Here is a 22247-nt window from a genome sequence, read left to right as displayed (position 1 = left end):
GCAGTGCAGTCTGAGCCTGTGGCCCACGTATTTGGACCACAACAGCATTTCTCGTTAGTCTTCATTATATATACTGTAGTGCCTTTTGCAACATTGACATGTAATTTATGTCATATATTAGAATATAACATGTAGTTAAACGTGAGCGCCTCTCCTGTACTGACGCGCCACTGAAATGAAGCCCCTTTCAGTTTCCCTGAACACAGTGAGCATTGACAAGCTCCCCCCGTGTAGTTCTGGGCCGATCCCTCACCTTTCCCACAATCATCCTGACCCCATGAGGTGAGATCTTGCATGGAGCTCCAGACTGAGGGCAGTTGCTGGTCATTTTATATTTATCTTTCATTTCCAAATAATCGCACCAACAGTTATCATCTTCTCACCAAGCTTCTTGCTGGTGGTCTTTTAGGCTATGCCAGGCTTGGGCAGGTCTTGTCCCAGCTATTTGGTGTTGCCCATGGTGGCAGAGATGATGGAACAGAATAAATTGATTCTGTGGACAGGTGGGCTTTATTTTATACACATCACGAGTTGAGATCAGGAGTATCTGTGATTGATTGATTGATTGATTGATTGTAATCTTTGTGCCATGTGGGCACACAGCCAGTCTGTGGAAGCCAGAATTCTGGCTGGGTTGTAGGGGATCAAATCCTTATTTCACTCAATGACATGCAAATCAATTTATAACTTATTATGTTTGTGTTCTGGATTTTTGTTTGACATTCTGTCTCTCTCCATTAAAATGAAACTACCATAACAATTAGAGCAGGGGTCTCCAACTCCGGTCCTGGAGGGCCCCAGTGGCTGCAGGTTTTCATTCTAACCCTTTTGTTAATTAGTGACCTGTTTTTGCTGCTAATGAACTTCTTTTGAATTCATTTTAATGGACTTGTTTTTTAAGATTTGTTCCCCTAATTTTCTTCATCGTTCCTCTGAATTGCTTCGTTCCTTCCCTTAAACAGAAATGAACTGTGAAGTGAGTGAGCCAACAGAAGACCAGCTAAGTCAGGGCCTCAGATCTCATTGTGCAACGGCAGACATTTTGGAAATTGTCGATTTTCTCTTTTCTAAGAGCTCTGGTCAAATGTTTTGTGGACCTGAGCAGATCAGCGTTCCTGAGGCCTTCACCTTTCTTTATTTTCAGATATCGTGTGGTGGTCACAGTTTGCTGGTTCGTTTTTTGGCTCATTTTGTATCTCATTATTGTTTGGCTGCTAATTAAAGAAACAATTAACCCTTAAACCGCCACAACTGGCTATAGTTGGATCCCAATACAATTTGCCAGCCGAGTATCTTCAGCGACGTACATTCGTTGAAGGCCACAACTGGCTCTAGTCGGTTCCAAGTGCAATTTGCCAGCACGCCGGAGCTGATCATTCCATGCCGTACATTCATTGAGCAGCCCACTGGTGACCACTGGCGCCCCCTGCAGCCTCACTGCCCCCAGGATTGAACCTCTGCACTAGACTGGCCTGCCAGCGTCAGCGTTGGCCTCCATGTCTGTTTGTGTGCAACCTGTTGAAGTGCAGTTGGCGCGGTGATTTACTGAATTTCATCAATGGCGTCAGTCGCACCTGGCATCAGGGGCGGCCTTAGGCATGTGCAAACTGTGCACCTGCACAGGGCCACCAAATCCCAGGGGCCGCCACGCCGATATATATTGAATATAAAACAGAAAGAAAATAACGACATAGCTGACAGCTGAAGCGAAGCTAGTGCAAGTGGGCGAGTCGTCTTACACGTTAATGCTTCACCGAGTTTTAATAAAGTATTAGTGTTAGCGCAATAGTCCTAGTGAATATCTGGTCGGATAAGGGGACACAAGACATTCGCATTCCCATTCTAAGCAAAATGAAGAGATTTCGAGTCTGGTTATTCGAAACGAAAGAGAAAGGCGGCTCAGGAAAGAGCAATCCTGAACTTTATCATAAGTTAGACACTTGTGTCATGGGCATGAGGTGGCTATGCAGTGTCCACAACGGACGTGGCCATCCGCCGTGCATAAGATACCATATTGACATTGGCGGCTGAAGGGGCCACCGATTCTTTCTCTGCCCAGGGCCGCCACGAGCCTAGAGTCGCCATACAGTGCATCCGGAAAGTATTCACAGCACATCACTTTCTCCACATTTTGTTATGTTACAGCCCTATTTCAAAATGGATTCAATTCATTGTTTTCCTCAGAATTCTACACACAACACCCCATAATGACAACGTGAAAAAAATTTACTTGAGGTTTTTGCAAATTTATTAAAAATAAAAAATTTTTTTTTTTTTGCTCAATACTTTATCGATGCACCTTTGGCAGCAATTCCAGCCACAAGTCTTTTTGAATGTGATGCCACAAGCTTGGCACACCTATCCTTGGCCAGTTTCGCCCATTCCTCTTTGCAGCACCTCTCAAGCTCCATCAGGTTAGATGGGAAGTGTTGGTGCACAGCCATTTTAAGATCTCTCCAGAGATGTTCAATCAGATTCAAGTCTGGCTCTGCTCTGGCTGGGCCACTCAAGGACATTCACAGAGTTGTCCTGAAGCCACTCCTTTGCTATCCTGGCTGTGTGCTTAGGGTCGTTGTCCTGCTGAAAGATGAACCGTCGCCCCTAGTCTGAGGTCAAGAGCGCTCTGGAGCAGGTTTTCATCTCTGTATATTACTGCAGTCATCTTTCCCTTTATCCTGACTAGTCCCATCCCTAGCATGATGCTGCCACCACCATGCTTCACTGTAGGGATGGTATTGGCCTGGTGATGAGCGGTGCCTGGTTTCCTCCAAACATGACACCTGGCATTCACACCAAAGAGTTCAATCTTTGTCTCATCAGACCAGAGAATTTTGTTTCTCATGGTCTGAGAGTCCTTCAGGTGCCTTTTGGCAAACTCCAGGCAGGCTGCCATGTGCCTTTTACTAAGGAGTGGCTTCCGTCTGGCCACTCTACCATACAGGCCTGATTGGTGGATTGCTGCAGAGATGCTTGTCCTTCTGGAAGGTTCTTCTCTCTCCACAGAGGACCTCTAGATCTCTGACAGAGTGACCATCGGGTTCTTGGTCACCTCCCTGACTAAGGCCCTTCTCCCCCAATCGCTCAGTTTAGATGGCCGGCCAGCTCTAGGAAGAGTCCTGGTGGTTTCAAACTTCTTCCACTTATGGATGATGGAGGCCACTGTGCTCATTGGGACCTTCAAAGCAGTAAAGATTTTTCTGTAACCTTCCCCAGATTTGTGCCTCGAGACAATCCTGTCTCGGAGGTCTACAGACAATTCCTTTGACTTCATGCTTGGTTTGTGCTCTGACATGAACTGTCAACTGTGGGACCTTCTATAGACAGGTGTGTGCCTTTCCAAATCATGTCACATCAACTGAATTGACCACAGGTGGACTCCAATGAAGCTGCAGAAACATCTCAAGGATGATCAGGAGAAACAGAAACAGGATGCACCTGAGCTCAATTTGGAGCTTCATGGCAAAGGCTGTGAATACTTATGTACATGTGATTTGTCAGTTTTTTTATTTTTTAATAAATTTGCAAAAACCTCAAGTAAACGTTTTTCACGTTGTCATTATGGGGTGTTGTGTGTAGAATTCTGAGGAAAAAAATTAATTTAATCCATTTTGGAATAAGGTTGTGACATAACAAAATGTGGAAAAAGTGATGTGCTGTGAATACTTTCCGGATGCACTGTGTAACAAGAGATTGTAGTTTTTAAATAGTTTTTACAGCTCATTGGCATTTTGTAAAATGATCCGCGTCACAGTAATTGTGATGCTCTTTGCGTGAAAAAAATGTGTTCCATTAAAATGTCACTTTTTTCTTTGTATGAATTGTGACGTTTCCTTAAAAAGTGCAGCAAAAAAGTATTTGGCGTCCATGGGGGGTGCATTAACGCCTAAGTATGTGGCAGTTTAAGGGGCCTGAGTCTTAAAGAACAAGTCAAATAAAATGAATTCAAAAAACGTTAATTAGCAGCACAAACAGGTCACTCATTAAGAAAAGTCAAGTCAAGTTGGGGAGCAGGCACTGGTACAGCGTGTTACCGCACCCACCACACGATGAAACAACTCGGGATCCCGGCCTGGCAACCCCCCACAGGCAGGCACGCGGTCCAGTCCCACCCTCTGCCTGCCACAGCAACGTGTTACGTGGGCGACCCCTTGGCCTGGTCCAGCCACTCGGGTCCCCAACAATGAGGATCATACGAGCCGGATCACCCTCGGGTAATCACGCCTCATGGCCGTAGTGCTGTAACTGACGCTCCCTCACAATGCAGGTCATGTGCCTCATTCGGGACTCCATGAGCAACACAAAGTCAAACCAGCGGGACCCAAGGATTCTCTGAAGAGACACCAAAGGAGTCCAGTCTTCATCTCAGGTCACTGGATAGCGGCCATGTCTCACAAACAGGAAGCACCAGGACTCTAAAGACTTGGACCTTTGTTCTTTTGCAGAGATATCAGGGGCACCACACACTCCTTTCCAGCGACCTCATGACCCTCCATGCTCTCCCAATCCGTCTACTGAGTTCACAGGAAGATTCACCAGAGTGGCATGAATGTCACTGCCGAGGTAAATAAAACCTCTCGACGCGGTAAAGAAGAGGGTTAGAATGTAAACCTGCACCCACTGCGGCCCTCCAGGACGGGAGTTGGGGACCCCTGAATTAGAGACTGTTCCATTTCTTATTAAGTGAGCAAATTTACAAATTCAGCAGGGGTTCAAATCCTTATCCCCACACCACTGTAAGCTCCACTCTGCTCGTATCCTTGTTTTGCTTCCTCATGAGATTCCAGCCCGTTAGTAGAACACGACCTCCGTCCTTCTTCTGAACCCGTGCTGACCGTTCATACAAACTCCTTTCTCGGGACTTCATTTTGGTACGAGTTCAATCCGGGTGCTTGGCCGCGTGGTGGGTGTGGCGATGCTCCCCAGCCCCCTCACTTCTGTGCCCTCGCCAGGGTGGTATACGGCACCATCAGAAAGCATTCAGACCCTTCATGGTTTCTCATTCTTTTGCTGTCTTTTGACAAAATCATTCAGATTCATTTTTTTTCCCTCATCAAGTGACATTCAGCACCCAAGTATGACTTCGAAAATGGGATCTAAGGAATTCTTGCTGATGTATTAACAATACAAAACTGAAAAATGACACAAGTGTTCAAACCCTTTACTTTGGCTCAGGTGCATCCTGCTCTGTTGATCATCGATGAGATGTTTGGAGACCACCAGGGGTCAGTTGCATTGGCTGGACTGATTCCTTTCTATAGGAGGTCCACAGATGACCCCAAGGGCAGAGGATTTGGATCGGGTCAAGACACAGCTATGGAGAGGGCTGCAGCACTGAAGGGTCCCCGACAGCACAGTGGCCTCCAGGATTCTTAAATGGAAGAACAAGCACAGCCCTTCTTAGGGGTGGCCAATCCGAACAATCACGGGAAGAAGGGGCTCGGTAAGAGAGGTGACCAAGAACCTGATGGTCACTCTGGCAGAGTGAAGACGGGAAAAACTTCCAGAAGGACAACAACTCCACCGATGTGGCCTTAATGACAGGGTGGCCAGACAGAAGCCCCTCATCAGTAGAAGACACATGGAAGCCCACTTGAAGTTTGGCACCTAAGGGGTGCCCCTTGGGACTGTTTGGGAGCCCGGGCTGATCGCACGTTGCAGCACCCACCACACAACGAGCCAACTGGACTGGGACCCGAGTGCAGTGGGTGACACCTCAGTACCACATTGGGGCACTGTTTTTTATAGTGGCTGAAGTGCCAATCCTGCCACCAGCCCCCCCAAATTTTCCCTGTAAGCTGGAGGACCTCCTTGCTGGGCTGGACGTAGATTAATGTCAATTGCAGGTTACGGGTGACTGTGAGAAACGAGATTCCCAGGTCTGATGAAACCAGGAATAGCATTATTTCTGGAATATCATTCCAGTGGTGAAGCACGGTGGTGGCAGCATAGCATCAAGGACTGGAAGAATAGACCAGTGGTGGCCTGCAGAGGGCGCTCATGACACCCAAACCCGACTTCCAGGACACAAGTTCAGCCCACGGTTTTACTTTTTTGTTTCCCTTTTTCCTCGTGGGAAACGCCTGAAGCCCCCACACCCACCAGTACACCCATCAGTACACCGCACCCGCTTTTGTTCTTCCTCTTCTGTTTCTTTCTTTCTCTCTCTCTCTATATCCACCTCCACTCCTCCTGGCAAGCTTTGTCTGCCTTCCTCCCGACTCGGGGGCTCACAGCAGTGGCAGCAGGGCCCCCTATTAGGGCACCCAGAAGTGCTCCAGGTGACCGCCTTTCTTCTTCTGCCAGCATTTCCGGGTGAGGTGGAAGTGCTGCACCAAAGGGCTCAGCCATTCCTGCAGCACCCCCTTGGTGGGCACCCAAGGGAACCCAACAGCGCTGCTCCAAACTCCAACTCCCGAGTAAAGCCTTGTGGGCGTCCGAGGCACCACTGCAACCCCATCTAGCGGTCCGGGGGGGAAGTAATGCCCTGACTACTCTCTCTCTCTCACCCCTTCCAATTATATAGGCATCCAGTCCGGGCAAGAGCGCCGGACGTACGCCACGCAGGGTTGAAGGAAAGCTGAAAGGGAATGACTGAAAACTCTGGACCTCAGACTGAGCTGAAGGTTCCCCATTCCAACAGGACAACAAAGCAGAGAAGCGGCTGAGGGAGGACAACTCTGGGAATGGCCTGGAGTGGCCCACCCAGAGCCTGCCTGGACTGAACGTCTCTGGAGAGACCCGAAAATGGCCGTCCGCCAATGGTCTCCGATCCAACCTGACAGAGAGCTGGAGAGGAACTGCGGGGAAGGATGGCAGAGAATCCCCCAAATCCAGGGGTGGGATGCTTGTCACATCAAACCCACGAAGACTATGGGCAGGAAAGGGGCTTCAGAACAGTAAAGGGTCTGAATACTCGGGTCAATGGGAAATTTCAGTTTTGTTTTTTTTTTTTTGCAAAAATTCCTAAAATCCTGCTTCCACCTTGTCAGTCTGGGGGTATCGAGCATTGCTTGATCCGGTGTTTGGGGGGATGAATTGAATTGATTTTCAGCATAAGAGTAACAAATATGTACAAAGACTTCCTCAAGCTCCCCCCACGGCACCATCTTCCACATACTAAGCTCCGTGGTGACCTGACATTTTGTGCCCACCGATGCCACATTCAAGTGGTCTGCAGAGTCAGGCCGGCTCTCTCATAGTTAGTGACCTGCTGCTCCTGTGGGGCTCCCAAGCAGGACACCAAAGAAAGGACCCCCTTGTTTTCCCGCATTCCCTGTTTTAAAAGCCCAGGTTGTGAGTCCCACATCGACCTGATCAGAATGCTAAAGATGCGAGGTGTTGGCTGGCAGTGCCAGAGAGGTGGTGGAAGGCGGGCGGGGGCTCTGTGCAGCGGGAGATCGGGTCTCCCCAGGAGACAGGCTTTCTTTAAGCCAGGCCTGGTGGGCGGGGACTGGTCGCTGGAGGATAGGCCCCCCAGAACAGACCCCTCTCTGTGTCCGGCACTGCAGGAATTTCAAGGTCACGTTTCCCACAGGAGATCTCCAACAATGTTGGCATTGTTTTTTCCCCCCCATCGCCAGGCTGAGCCAGTGTGTGTGCAGCAGAAAACGGGCTTCTTGTCAATGACAAAAAAAAAAGAGAGACAAGCGGACAAATCCGGCGGGAGCGAGTGGGACGGGACAAAGCCACAAAGCCGTCTCTCAGTTATTTCAATGCGTGCCCCGAAACGCAAACGTTTGTGCTGCTGATAATCCAGGAAGGGCGGCCCTGAGGGAGACTCTGGGAACGTGAGAAGGCTCAGCTGAGACGTTTAGTGGTGGGACATCACTGTCTGAATTAGAGGGGTTGGGGAGGGGGTCAAAGAGGTGGGCAAGTAATGGGGGCATCGAGACAGAACTGAAGTCAAGGAACAGGGACTTGAAGGACAGGAGTACGGAGCCTTGTCTTTTATTGTTCTATAATATTGAATCCCAGTGGATTGCATTTGACATTTATGACTCTGACCAACAGATAACGACCCTGCAAAGTCAAAGTGAACGCACATCTCTGCGACGGTAAATTAAAATTGCATTTCCAGGCATCATTAAATGATATGCTGTACGTTTTAAGAAATCTCAAATTCAATTCAAGATATCCTGAAATAAGGCCCAGGGCAGTTTGGGACATGTGACCAACACTGACCAATCAAACCAAAGCCAAACTGACCAATCAGATCGCTCAAAGGCAGTGGCGGTTTTATACTTGTTGAGGCCCTAAACTAAATAAAAGTTGGAGGCCCCTTATTAACAAATCACACGGCAAATGCCTACAAAGGCAGGGGGGGACATCACTTGGAAAAAGGGGGGTCCTCTTAGACTAATCAAAGATCAGCTGTTAACCCTCAGCCCCCCCCATTGGGAACGGTTAGTACGTCCAAAGAGCGGGGAGGGATTCCCATTGGAGTGGCCACATTTCTCCCTGTTAGACTAAGCTGGGTGACTGAAGAGTGGGGTGGGGTCACTTTGCAATGTTCATTGTGATCAAAAAGCCGGGAGTGGAGGGGTCCCCGCTCACCTACTCCAGAGCCTAGTCATTGTTTGTCGATATTCACTTCCTTACCTTTTCCAGTTTTTGTGACAGGCTAAGCAGACGGGGGCTCCCCTGGTGGCCATGGTGTCCTATGCAGCTGCTTAGTTCGCTCATCAGAGGCACCAGAAACACACACACACATGCACACACACAATTACAGACATTAGTGTTTTATTATACTATACTAGTTGTGATACCTAAGATGGTTTGAAATCTAAATAATCAATGTAGACCTCAGCTTTAATGTTTGCACTGCATCCTCCATTGGAGTGTATTTTGTAATGCATGTAGTATTTAAATGCATTGTATTTATCATTCCAGCAGAGGGTGCAACACAAACATTTCTAGTAATAAAAATCATTGCTACAAATGCATGATGCACCATCTGTTGGAATGACAAATGCAATGCATAGTTAATATGCAATTTGGTATGTGATTTGTAAAAGCAGCGTTAATCTTTTTGATGTGCCATCTGTTGGAATGACAAATGTAATGCATAAGTCTGTTAATATGCCACTTGGTATGTGATTTGTAAAAGCAGCGTTAGTCTTTTTGATGTGCCATCTGTTACAATGACAAATGTAATGCATAAGTCTGTTAATAGGCCACTTGGTATGTGATTTGTAAAAGCAGTGTTAGTCTTTTTGATAAGCCATCCATTAGAATGGTCAGTGCAAAGCATAAGTCTCTGTTATATACCATTGGGTATGTGATTTGTAAAAGCAGTGTTAATCTTTGTAATGTGGCATCTGTTGGAGTGACCAATGTAATGTATAAGTCTGTTAATATGCCACTTGGTATGTTTGATGTGCCAGCTGTTGGAATGACCATTGCAATGCATTAGTCTCTGTTATATGCCATTGGGCATGTGATTCATAAAAACAGTGCTAATCTTTGTGGCATGCTGTCTGTTGGAATGACAAATGCAATGCATAAGTCTGTTAATATGCCATTTGATATGTGATTCCTAAAAGCAAAGCAGCATTCATCTTTTTGGTGCGCCATCTGTTGGAGCGCTCAATGCAATGATTAAGTCTCTGTTATGTGCCATTTGGCATGGAATCCATAAAAGCAGAGTTAATCTTTGTGAGGTGCCATCTGTTGGAATGTCAAATGTAATGCATTTTGTTTGTCTACAACTGTTTGTGATGTGCCATCTGTTGGAATGACAGAGACAAAGCAACCAGTCAGACACACAGATGCACAGACCCTTGCCGTTTTATTAAAGTGGACAGCAGTTGTCTCTAAATGTATTTGTGATATCTCAAAATGCACAGGAGCTCATTTATCTTGAATCACATATCTTAAAATGTACAGTGTATCGTTTACAGATATCTGGAAGCCGACTCGAGATATTAAACTAACTTGAGACGGACATCTTTTCAGATGTTTGCAATTCATGAGAAGATACCTCAAATGTATTTCCAGAGATCTTAAAGCACACGCTGGGAAATCTCTAAATGTTAATTCTGCTTACCAGAGGGCAGAGGATTACTCAGAATCTCAAACATGGCGAGTCGGCAGGGGTGCAGAGGCGACCATTCAGGATATACAGAAGGACGATCTGTAGATGATATGTCTGGAGGACAGACATGAAGGGACAATATGGAGGACAGAGAGAGACAGAGACACAGAGCTGGTCGGGAGACACACAGAGTGCAGGAAGACAAAGGAGGAGAAGAAGCCTGGCAGGAGAGACGGGCAGTAGGCAGTTCTTCAGTCAGCCGTCTGGTGCCACACCCAGTGAAGTGCAATCAAGAAGAAGAAGATGATTAGCAAACAACAGATGTCAGGAAACTTTACTCGACACAAACAATGGCTCAGTCAGCAGCAACCAACTACCCCCCTCCCACCAATCAAAGTGGAAGACACCTGTTGACAGCACTTGTTTTCTCCCAGCTGTCACATTATGTCACCTGACTGTCCCGTCACTCGCAGTGCTGCCCCCTGCTGCTTACACACACACACACACACAGAAAACAAGAGGAACTTTTGTAATCTCAGGGAGGGAGGGGGTGGTGGTATGAAGAGAATGGCATTCACACCTGCAATACCACCAAGCAGGGGGAGCTTTTGCCACAGCTGCAGTTTAGATCAGATTTCACTCAAGGAGTCCAAGTTGTTTCATGTGTATATAGAGACATCGCTGTACCTTTATGAAGTATCAAAGTTGACAAAAGAAATGACACCTCTGCAATAAGATAGATGAAATAATCAAATGTGATGAGTTTGGAAAGCATGACTTGAGCATGGGAAAGGCGCTATATAAATAAAATGTATTACTATTATTATTATTATTATCACTTGAACCTTTTGGACTTGATCTTGAATCCAAAAGCCACATCTGGGCTGTTGAGTAATGAAGTACGAGTAGTGGCTAATTGTTCATCCTTCACCTCAGGGCACCTGGTGGGCATCAGTTCACTTAAATTTGAAAGTGATTTGCCTTACCAGTCGGCCATGCAGCTGTTTTTTGAAAACGCCACCTAGTGTTACTTTCTGTGCCCTTCTCATGCCTCTTTGGCCCCCTACCAGCTGGACACCTGGATGCTGTCCATTTTTGAAAGTCAGAGCTATATGTCCATATTTCACAGTTTGACTTGGCATCAGAATATATGAGACATGGCACTTACTGTTAAAGGCGCAATATACTGCAAAAACGGCTTGCCCGCAGTGCCCTGTGTCACATGTGGGAGCTCCTGCTGTCACTTTGGTTTGATCTTTGCCTTGTTTGCCCGCAGCTTTGTTTGTTTTTTGAATTGATTTTCTGTTGCTTTCTCTGCTTTCAGGTAAATACATGGAGTTTGACCTCAATGATCAAGGAGAGATTGGTAAGTGTGCCACTTCTACTATTCTGTGCCCGCAGGGGTATTCAACTTTTTACAGTAATGGGGATGGACAGTAGGATGGCGCAGGGGTTGTGGTTGTTGCTTTAGCCTCACAGCCTCAGACTCCATGCGTTCAGCACTGACTTGGTCACATCTGCTTAGAGCTGACATGCTCTCCCTGTGTCTGCGTGAGGTTTGCACACCACAGTAGTAAACTCACATGCTCTCCAACCTCCAGTGCTTAAACTGGCACTGTTCCTGCCAGTCAAGCTCTTACTCCCAACTCCAAATTCTCTATGTTCTTACCCAAAGGAGGCTTCATTTCACTTTCCAAGGTGACTGCTGGATTTACTCAGAAATACATCGGGATCCAGTAGCTGATCTGCGTTTGGACTGGGGACACCAAACTAGAGCTCCATCTAGTGGTCCGCAGTGTCATTGCAGCTCTTGATCTTGCATGGGGAGTAGTATTGAGAAGTTCAGTCGAGGCCAAAGATTTTGAGAATGACCCAAGTGTTGGTTTTCACAAAGTTTGCTGCTTCATTGTTTTTAGATCTTTTTGTCAGATGTTTCTATGGTAGACTGAAGTAGAATTACAAGCATTTCAGAATTAGGGGGACAGACACCGAGAGAGTAAAAGGACGAGAAACAAGAGGGGAGTCAAAATGAAACTGAGAACACTTTGTTGAAGGTAAGAACGATAAACAGGGAGAAGAAACAATATTATGGTGGGCAAAGTATGAAGAGCAGAAGAACAATGGAAGAAGAAGGAGGAGTCGGTATGAGTGTGACTGGTGGTCGCGCACCCCTCGAGTTACCAAAACGACTCCCCTCAGTGTCCACAGGGTGGGTGGAGGGGTGGAACAGTCCATAGCCCCACTTCAGTTACATGAATGCTGCCCCCCAGGGTCCATAAAGGATTATTAGACTTCAAGGACCTTGGGGGGCTCTCGGTGTCAGGAGCACGCGCTCCTTGAGTTATCAACACAGCAATCCTCAGTGTTCATAGTGTGGTGGGAGAGTTATATTTTGATAAACGCCATCCCTCGGGTGACAGCCCCCTAGGAGACTACCTACAGACCTGGCCAAAAGTTTTGAGAAGGACCCAAGTGTTGGTTTTCACAAAGTTTGCTGCTTCCGTGTTTTTAGATCTTTTTGTCAGATGTTTCTCTGGTATACTGAAGTAGAATTAACACACGTTTCAGAAGTTTCTTATTGACAATGACGTTAAGTTTATGCAAAGAGTCCATATTTGCAGTGTTGGTCCTTCTTTCTTTTTCAAGACCTCTGCAATTCGACCTGGCAGGCTGTCCATCAACTTCTGGGCCAAATCCTGACTGATGGCCGCCGCATCATCAATGTTTGGAGTTTGTCAGAATTGGTGGGTTTTTGTTTGCCCACCCGCCTCTTGAGGATTCTCAATGGGATTAAAGGTCTGGGGAGTCTCCTGGTCATGGAAATTAATATAAAATAAAAAAGAGGTACCCCAACTTTGGCAAAGTGCTCTGTGGTTGTGTGTTTGTAATGGCAAAGTGAATACAAAACCAGGTGACCTCCAGGTGGCAACACCAGTGCAGAGAACGCTCAGGAATGGCAGCAGGCAGGTGTGAGTGAGGCGAAGACTTTGGGAGGATGGCCTGGTGGGGGTCTAGAAGGGTAAAGAAGCCAAGACAAACATCCGGGACAGACTGATATTCTGGGATTGGACTGCTGAGGACTGCTGGGGTCAAGTCATTGTCTCGGATGAATCCCCTTTCCGATTGTTTGGGGCATCCGGAAAAAAGAAAAGGTGAGCGGTGCTACCACCAGCCCTGTGTCATGCCAACAGTAAAGCATCCTGACACCATTCATGTCACATGGTGTTGCTTCTCGGCCAAGACAGTGGGCTCACTTACAATGTCTCCTAAGAAGACGGCCATGAATGAAGAATAAAGAATATTGGCGTCTGCATATCCCCTAGACATTAATGATGCCTGTTCTTTCTCATAGACATGATGGCTTTGAAAAGGATGATGGAAAAGCTGGGGGTCCCAAAGACCCACCTGGAAATGAAGAAGATGATCTCCGAGGTGACTGGGGGGATCAGCGACACCATCTGCTACAGAGACTTTGTGAAGATGATGCTCGGCAAGCGTTCGGCTGTCTTGAAACTGTAAGTACTGTCTGGGTTTTCTCAAAAGCGATCGGTGGTCCAGAGTGCCCCCCAGCTTCACTCCCCCATCACCAAGATGTGTGTGTGTTAGGTTTATTGGCAGCATGAGTGACTGTGTGGGGGGGTGTGAATGTGCTCTGCATGGTCTCATGTCACATCCTCGGTTAAATCCAATCTTACACCAAGTGCTACTGGGATAGCCTGTAGCCAGACCCCCATGACCTGATAAAGATGAAATGTGCTAATCAAATAGAATAGCAATACCCAAATGGCTCGTGAGGGAGAGCCTATGATGCTCCATCCGTGATGTGAAACCTCCCTGAGTGGGCAAATGGGGGGAATGAAATGCAAAATGCACATAATTCTGAAAGACCACCTCAAACCAGAAGTGAAGCCAGAAGAACACGGAGAAAATACGCAATCTGTACCTAGACAGAGAGCTGGACACACCCAGGTTGTTGAAGCTGTAATGTCAGGTATGGTGGAGCAGCAGATGGCGTGATCTTTAATGGTGGTGGCATCCCATCACCATAAGAATGTAAGAAGTTGGGCAAATGAGAGGACACCACTCAGTCCATTTGTTTAGCTAATAGCTAAACTGTCCCAATATCTCATCCAGGTAGTTTTTTAAAGGTTGTCATCTAATTCTGTTCCATTGATTGGAGCCTGAGACGTGATTCGATGGTCGTCTAGTAAGACTTTAGCGACTTTCAAAACTCGACTTGATGTTTTTTTGGAAGAAATAAGTGGATAGGACTGCCAAGCTTTGTTAGGCCGAATGGCCTGTTCTCGTCCAGAGTGTCCTAATGTTCTTAACATGTCCAGCACCACCTCACCCTGGTCCATTCACATATACTTGGTATTGATGGCTCACTTGAAACCACCATTGGGTGAAAGGGCGATATATGGTGTGGTGTTGTAGCGAAGATGTTTTTACACCATGCCACATCGCCACATTGGACTACAGTGCTCAAAGAAACTGAGGGCCTGCTCTCTCTTCATCAGCCTGAGTGAGGATGTCGATATAAGGCATGGTCTTGGTAGCTCACTTGACTGGTGATTGTTCCATTTGCCATCATCACCCCAACTGAATGAAAATAAAGAATCAGATGACATAACATAACATACCCGTTTAAGGACCACCAGACTCAAACCATTAAGTACCACTGCAGCCAGAGGCCAAACAGGATACATGATTTCACAATCCTGCTTGGCCAACCTTCTATATCCCTTCATCACCATAATCCTAGGCAAACCAAACAACAGACAAGATGGCCTTCATAGCCTCATAGACCTCCCATCACAGCCATTGTCAAAAAGTGCAATGGAAAGACATAACACGGTTTTCATGTTTACATAATCCAACAACGCCATATCACACACTTGGCTTACTGGACACAAAGAGGACGATGGGAAGAGGTGACTTGGCAGCATGCTTTATTTCCCTACCCATATATCCTATCACATTTCTTTATTATGTCATACTATGTGAATAACATGATGTTCACTCTCAGTATGAATGGCACTGACAAACTGATGGCCCTAAATGTCATGGCTGTCTTATCTTCTCTCAATGTCCCATCAACACTATAGGCTGAAGACACCACTAACTAGATAGATAGATAGATGTGAAAGGGACTATATAATAGATAGATAGATAGATAGATAGATAGATAGATAGATAGATAGGAAAGGCACTATATAATAGATAGATAGATAGATAGATAGGAAAGGCAATAGATAGATAGATAGATAGATAAATGGATAGATAGATAGATGTGAAAAGGACTATATAATAGATAGATAGATAGATAGATAGGAAAGGCACTATATGATAGATAGATGGATGTGAAAGGAACTATATAACAGATAGATGGATGTTTAAGGCACAATATAATAGATAGATAGATAGATAGATAGATAGATAGATAGATAGATAGATGTAAAAGGGACTATATAATGGATAGATAGATCGATAGTCTGAAAGCTACGGCACGTCACTGAGCCCCAAACACGAACACACAAAACAGTCCCAGGTTCCAAACAAAGGGTTTTTATTACACAAACACCTTTGTATAACAACTGTATCGGGTCTCTTCTTCTTTCTCTTTCATTCTCCACTCTGCTACTCCTCCAGTCGAGTGTTGCCTTCTCCCCTCCCAGCTCCAGCTCCTCAAGCTATGGAAGCAGGCGCCTTATATGCTGGACCAGAGAGCACTTCTGATGACGTGACATAGGCAGTTGGAATCACTTCCAGTTTATAAGTAAGCCAGGGAGGTCCTCCCCAGGCAGCGCCTTCTATCATCAGCCAGGGACCCCTACATGGCTGCACCTCCGGATTCCAACTCCCATGCAGCCCTGCAGGTGTCCAATTTGGGGCGCTGTATGAGGGACACTGCCATCTATTATAGTGGGGGATGAACTGCTCCTTGCCGTCCTCTCTTGCCAGTTCCTGTAACTTTCGGGCAACCCAATCAGGACAGGAATCAAAAGGCGGGAATCATAAGGCATCCCAGGCGGGTATTGACCCCGTTTAGTCCATCCTTCCATTATGGCATCCCACCCAGGTAAGGATTCTACATCTGTCTGGGCGGGATGCCCAACTGTCCCCTGAGGCAATTCCAATAGACAAATACTTGATTGATCCTGAGGGAAATGTAAGTACCAGTAGCCAAGAATTATACCAAGTTAGAAACAAACATTTAAGTACACACCACAAATAACATTACGTAAGTACAGGCTGTCAGGTTTAATCAGTGTACACTGGTGTTGGAATCTTACAGTCCAATACAGTCAATGTGGATGGTGCATGCAATAATGCCAGTGCAATGGGAACTGTGTAAATAACACTACTAACAAACTCACAGGTGGCACATAATGTTAAAGTGTCAGATACTAAAATGACATAATATTAAAGTAAAATAAAATAAAGTGACATGGCTTTAGCTGATAGGGTAACATGTATAAAGTGACACATTATGAAAAGAATGATTATACAGTAGTGAGTGTCCAGGCCTTCATTGTCTTGATAGCCCTCTCTACTAGTAATCCTTCCATCCTTTAGCACTAAGCACTGTGCCACCATGTTGCCCCCCACTTTCCATTTACGTCTCTATTTTAATTATTTTTAGTCTTCCCAGCCCAGTGTCATTATTATGCTTATCGTTATCATCGTCTGAGGCTCGGCTCCCATGCCTTGATCGAGTCCTTTCTTTGCTCGTCCTCTTGATTGGCTCACACCATAGCACGGTGTGATCGGGTAAAACCACACAAGGGGGTGGTGGTGGTGGCAGTGGGTGCTGGAAGGGGACAGGCAGTGGAGAACTGGCCCAGCCTCGTCCCCTCCAGTCTGAGAGCCGTCAGCCCCTCTTTTGCAGTTTAAATGAGCGTCATCTTTAATTTGATTGTTTCCCTGCCAGGCTTTTAAGTTGTTTTTTCCTTTTAATGAGCATAGAGATGGCATAGCTTTTAAAGACGCTTCTACTTGAGACGATAAAAAGGGAATTTTTCCGCATGAGCGGAAATCAAATGTTCAAGAAGGGAGGAGCGTTGACATCTAAATGGCAAATGAAGGACAGTCCAGGAGTGGCATGCATAAGCCTCGCTAATGCACAGCGTGTCAGAAAAATTGCTTCTGACAGATTGCCCGTGGATAACGACTGGAGAGGTGCGCCTGACTGGGTTTTTCTTTCTTACAAGAGTAACTAACTATGAACATTTAGAATCCATGACATCTATTAAAATGAGTTAGGGTTTCTGAAAGCAGGGTCACTTACGGTGACTGTAGCTACTGAAAAGAAGAGTGAGACACTCAAAAGGGAAAATGTCCACGGGGTGGCCTGACCCTGGCAGATAACGGTACAGTTCTACTGTGTCACTAGTGAAATGGGCAGAGATACACAGGGGCTTTCTGGTGGGCAGGAGGGGCACTTGCTGTGGCAGAACTTGTTACATCAGAATATCAAAGACACCAAATCTGTTCCATCTGTGAGGAACAGAGAAGGTTTCAAAGGAAGGACAAGGGTCTTTAAAATGTGCCACACAAACCTCAGGATTTATAAAAGAAAACTTTACAGAGCAACATGCGTGTACTTATGGCAACTCTGACCCAACATGCTGGAGAAACTGGGAACTCCATCAAGTAGGGAAATGCAGCCAAAGCAGCTAAATGACGGCTCACGTGTATAATAATTAACATCACCGAGGCCTTTTTAGAATGTGTGTTTGAATAAAAAACATATTACACCTCAAAAGACCCTGTTTATAGAGCTCACCCTTTTAAGAGGGCCAATGCTGCGTATTTGCACTGAAGAACTTTTTTTTGGGTTTTCGTCAGATTATATCGGCTACCTGTGGTCACTTCTCATGGAACTGGTCAGGAATATCTCGGCCAAGCTTCACGCATCCCTTATGCCTGCCATGTGCTGGAAGCCATTAACCAACCAGCGAGGCACTACATCCAGTTTTCATATCGTGTTGGTGCACAAACATAAAACATGACACCTTTTTTAGCAATATAAAAATGCCATTTGTAGCAGGGTTCGATTCTCCATAAGTAATCGGAGCAATTGACTGCACTCATATTGCAATGAGACCACCTTGCAAAAATGACACTGCTTTTGTTAGACTTCAGCATTAATGTTCTGTTAACGCACAAGTCATCTGTGATGCCAAGATGAGACTGACGGATGTTATGGCTTGTTGGCCTGGCTCAACCCGTGACTCATTTATTTTGAGGCAAAGTAGCTCTGACAGATGTGATGGCACTGTACATGGTGGCTGGCTTGTGGGTGAGTGTTTTATCTTGGTGGAGTAATATATGTATTCCCCCTATTGTATTATTAATATGCAGCCTTAGAATGCCTAATCTCACAGATTTACCACTGTTAATAAGATATTATTTTATATAACTTCTCCCCACCTTCCCTTCTATATCTATAACCTCAGGCAATTAGATGTAGTAAAAAGACAAGCAGGAGTTACACATAAGTTACATATACGTTACACATAAAATAATGTATTACTGATAATATTCATAAATAATAACAAAATGTAAAGTACACTTGAATATTGGCAGCCATACAACCTGATAAAATGGTGATGTGTAACTCAGGTGGCACACAGACTTGTAGTTACTTAAAATGTCTCTAGTTAAAGCATCGCTGGTGCTCAGCCTTCAGCCACATGTCTGTTCAAAATGGCTGCTGAGCTGTGCTCTTCATTGTGTTGTCTTCATCATCACAGGTTAGCAAGAGAGATGCTTCTTCATCATATGTTGGTGAGAGAGAGAGAATGTGGTTGAGCAAGCACATTTATAGGTTTTCAGTCCAAACCCTCCAGCCAATCCAGACAGCCATATCTCAGACCAATGGGTGAATTGGAACATCTTATCTCCTGCCCCAAAACCATTTGTTAAACATCCTGGCTTCCTTGCAGGGAGTTCAAAGACTTTAGCAGAGAAACACTCATCAAACTGGTTTAAGACACATCCCCCCAAAATCCTGTCATAAAAGTACAAAGAGACAGTCGTAAAAGGGGGGGAGCAAACACGAATACCTCTAAATTATATTGGTTTGCCTAAATTATAAATAAAGACATACAAAACATGTATCAAGTTATATGCAAAATCTCACATCACAACATTGAGGTACCTGACTTAACTGGCAGTGTTTCAAATGTTAATATTCATTGTAACTGCAATCAGGTCATTACATGTGCCAGGTGACAGTGGCTACCCACTCAGACACTATACAATACAATGCAATAAAAAAAAAGAAATCACACAAGGAGGGCCGCAATGAGCTTCACGCCCCCCAGCCTTGATTCTCTAAGAAGACAAGGAAAAACTCCCAATAAAAAAAAGCCTAGTATGGAAAGGCAGTTCAAAGAGGTAGGTTGGGTGTGCAGTGGGTCTCAAAAAGGGGTCAATAAAAGACACAGAGCAGAACACAAGTCATCCTCAATACAATATATTAGTACAATAGAAATATTACAAGTGCAGAGCAGAATTCAACAATAGACAATATCACATAATAGGATTCTGATTTGTTCAGAGTCCTGGAAACTTCGACCATCAAGTCCACTCCCCCTTTTTGTCCAATCTACAGCTGAGTCAGCTCTGGGCGAGCCAATCCGATAAAAGGACCCTTCTACATGATGATTCCTGCGATCCTCCATCAGAGATGACTTTTCCTTAGGCAGGCAAAACAACTTGGCAGTAGGGCAGTGGCACCAAGTGCCATATTTGAGTACAGAGAAGACACTGGCACCTTATGCCTTCCACCAGAACCCAGAGAAAGGGGCCTTATGATGCCATCATGACCTTTGTGAACGCTAGGTGTCATTGTTGCCCCTTTAAACCCAACAGACAGACACTCAGGACACAGGGTAAAAAGTATTTTTATTTCTTTTCTTCTCAAAAACAGTGCCCTAAGCACCACAGCCACAATGAACAGGCAAATAACATCACAAGTACAATATTCTTCTTTCTCCTCCACCTCTCCCAGCAAGCTTTGTCCACCTCCACCCGACTCTGGCTTGCCTGCTGGGTTCACAGCTGTCCTTTATATAGTCCTTGACCCGGAAGTGCTTTCTTTTCTTCCTCCCACGTGACTTGCCAGCACTTCCGGGTCAGCTGGAGAATTCCAAGTCTTCAATCAGCCCAGAAGTACTTTGGGCTTCCGTCCTCATGACTTCCTAATACTCCATGACTCCCCAGGTCCTTTCACATCTCCCAGGGCTGAGAAACCGAACTCCATATCCCAGGATGCCCTGTGGAAATTTGAAGAACGGCTACACTCCAGGGAAGCTGCCATCTAGCATTTTGGGGGAGGCAGTGTCCAAAAGTCATTGCCTTCCCCCCATCCTTCCATTACAGGGGCGTCTTGAGTGGGCTGAGCTGTTGGCTGTCTCTCACACCTTGTACGCCCAGTTGTGGAGCACAGCCAGATCCTGTTGAAAGCAGGAGATGGGGTCTCGATGTGTCAGGTGGGAGGCTGCTCTACCAGCCAATGAAGATCTGCAGCATCGTAACTGCATATGTAGGAGGTTGATTAGCATGCTCCATATATGGAAGTTTCAGGACGGAGTTTGAGGAATCTTCACGTACATACATTACATTTGCATACAGATGTCAGGTTTTAAAACTCCGATTTTTTTTTTCCGTTTTATTGGCGTGCGCATATTTTCACACATGAATCCACGCACAGTTTTATAAATGACGCCCCAGATGAAGGAGATGTAGGAAAAACGTGCTCCAAGTTTGTACCCAGAAAGACTAAACTCTAATCTGAAAATCAATGACAGGTTTAGAAAGCCAGAAAAGTCTTAATAAAGAGGTGGAAGGAAAATAAAAAGTTCAATCCATTAATGGATGATTCGGGTCAAGATGCACCACTCCTAAATACCGTTGCATTGATTATATCAGATGTAATGCAACCCCAGTGCAACATGGGAAGGACTGCCATAGAAACGGGCTGACTAGAACAGAAAAACAGATTTTCCATTTACTTATTTGGCTGACACGTTTATCCAAGGTGACTTACAACATATGAGACACATTTGCTTTTGTTTTCCCAATTGAAGCACAGGCCGATGAAGTGACTTGCTCGTGGTCGGTCACTCAGTGTCAGCAGCGGTAAACTGTAGCTTCCTGACCAATGGGATGTCATAGTGCAGAGACTCATCTGGTTCATTCCAGTTCTGTGTAGACAGGCTCAGCCATGGCTGTTCATCCCGGCCACCTGTACTGCCCCAGGCCCTTTTTCTGCTCATGTTTCTAAAACTTGTCCTGCGTCCAGAGGCTCATGCATTTCTTTTGTTCACATCGTTTATGAAAGTATCTCAGTCCACTCTAAAGCAAACACAAATGTGATTTACACCAGGGGTACTCAATTGCTCACATTAGGCGACTTTTTAAGATTTCCCAACAGCGACCTCGTCGCTACACCATGTCAAATCACATAAATGAAAATCCCAGCCCATGTCACATTTACGGTCTAAATGCCAATCCTCCAGCGCTGCCGTGCTTGCCCCCTTTTTTTGAAAGCCAATGCCATCCTGCCTGACGGAGGGGCCACTGTGTGAAGTCTCAGCCTTTTAGGCTGCAGGCTTTTCACTTTAATCAGTTTCTTAATTAGAGGTGGTCCAGAGTGCCCCCCAGCTTCACTCCAACATCACCAAGATGTGTGTGTGTTAGGTTTATTGGCAGCATGAGTGACTGTGTGGGGGGTGTGAATGTGCTCTGCATGGTCTCATGTCACATCCTCGGTTAAATCCAATCTTACACCAAGTGCTACTGGGATAGCCTGTAGCCAGACCCCCATGACCTGATAAAGATGAAATGTGCTAATCAAATAGAATAGCAATACCCAAATGGCTCGTGAGGGAGAGCCTATGATGCTCCATCCGTGATGTGAAACCTCCCTGAGTGGGCAAATGGGGGGAATGAAATGCAAAATGCACATAATTCTGAAAGACCACCTCAAACCAGAAGTGAAGCCAGAAGAACACGGAGAAAATACGCAATCTGTACCTAGACAGAGAGCTGGACACACCCAGGTTGTTGAAGCTGTAATGTCAGGTATGGTGGAGCAGCAGATGGCATGATCTTTAATGGTGGTGGCATCCCATCACCATAAGAATGTAAGAAGTTGGGCAAATGAGAGGAGACCACTCAGTCCATTTGTTTAGCTAATAGC

At 45.7% G+C, this 22247-nt stretch overlaps 1 protein-coding gene across 1 annotated transcript in view; it reads left to right on the top strand.

The window, feature by feature from the left end:
• Window positions 1–22247, top strand: part of aif1l (allograft inflammatory factor 1-like) — a 63343-nt gene that overhangs the window by 25597 nt on the left and 15499 nt on the right. The window contains exons 4-5 of the mRNA XM_039764393.1: window positions 11358–11399; window positions 13386–13548. Of these exons, the coding sequence (XP_039620327.1) occupies window positions 11358–11399; window positions 13386–13548 (205 nt within the window). The remainder of the gene's footprint in view (window positions 1–11357; window positions 11400–13385; window positions 13549–22247) is intronic.

The sequence above is a fragment of the Polypterus senegalus genome, chromosome 9 (genome assembly GCF_016835505.1).
Source record: "Polypterus senegalus isolate Bchr_013 chromosome 9, ASM1683550v1, whole genome shotgun sequence".
Classification (NCBI taxonomy): domain Eukaryota; kingdom Metazoa; phylum Chordata; class Cladistia; order Polypteriformes; family Polypteridae; genus Polypterus; species Polypterus senegalus.
This window is presented reverse-complemented; position numbering and strand designations above follow the sequence as displayed.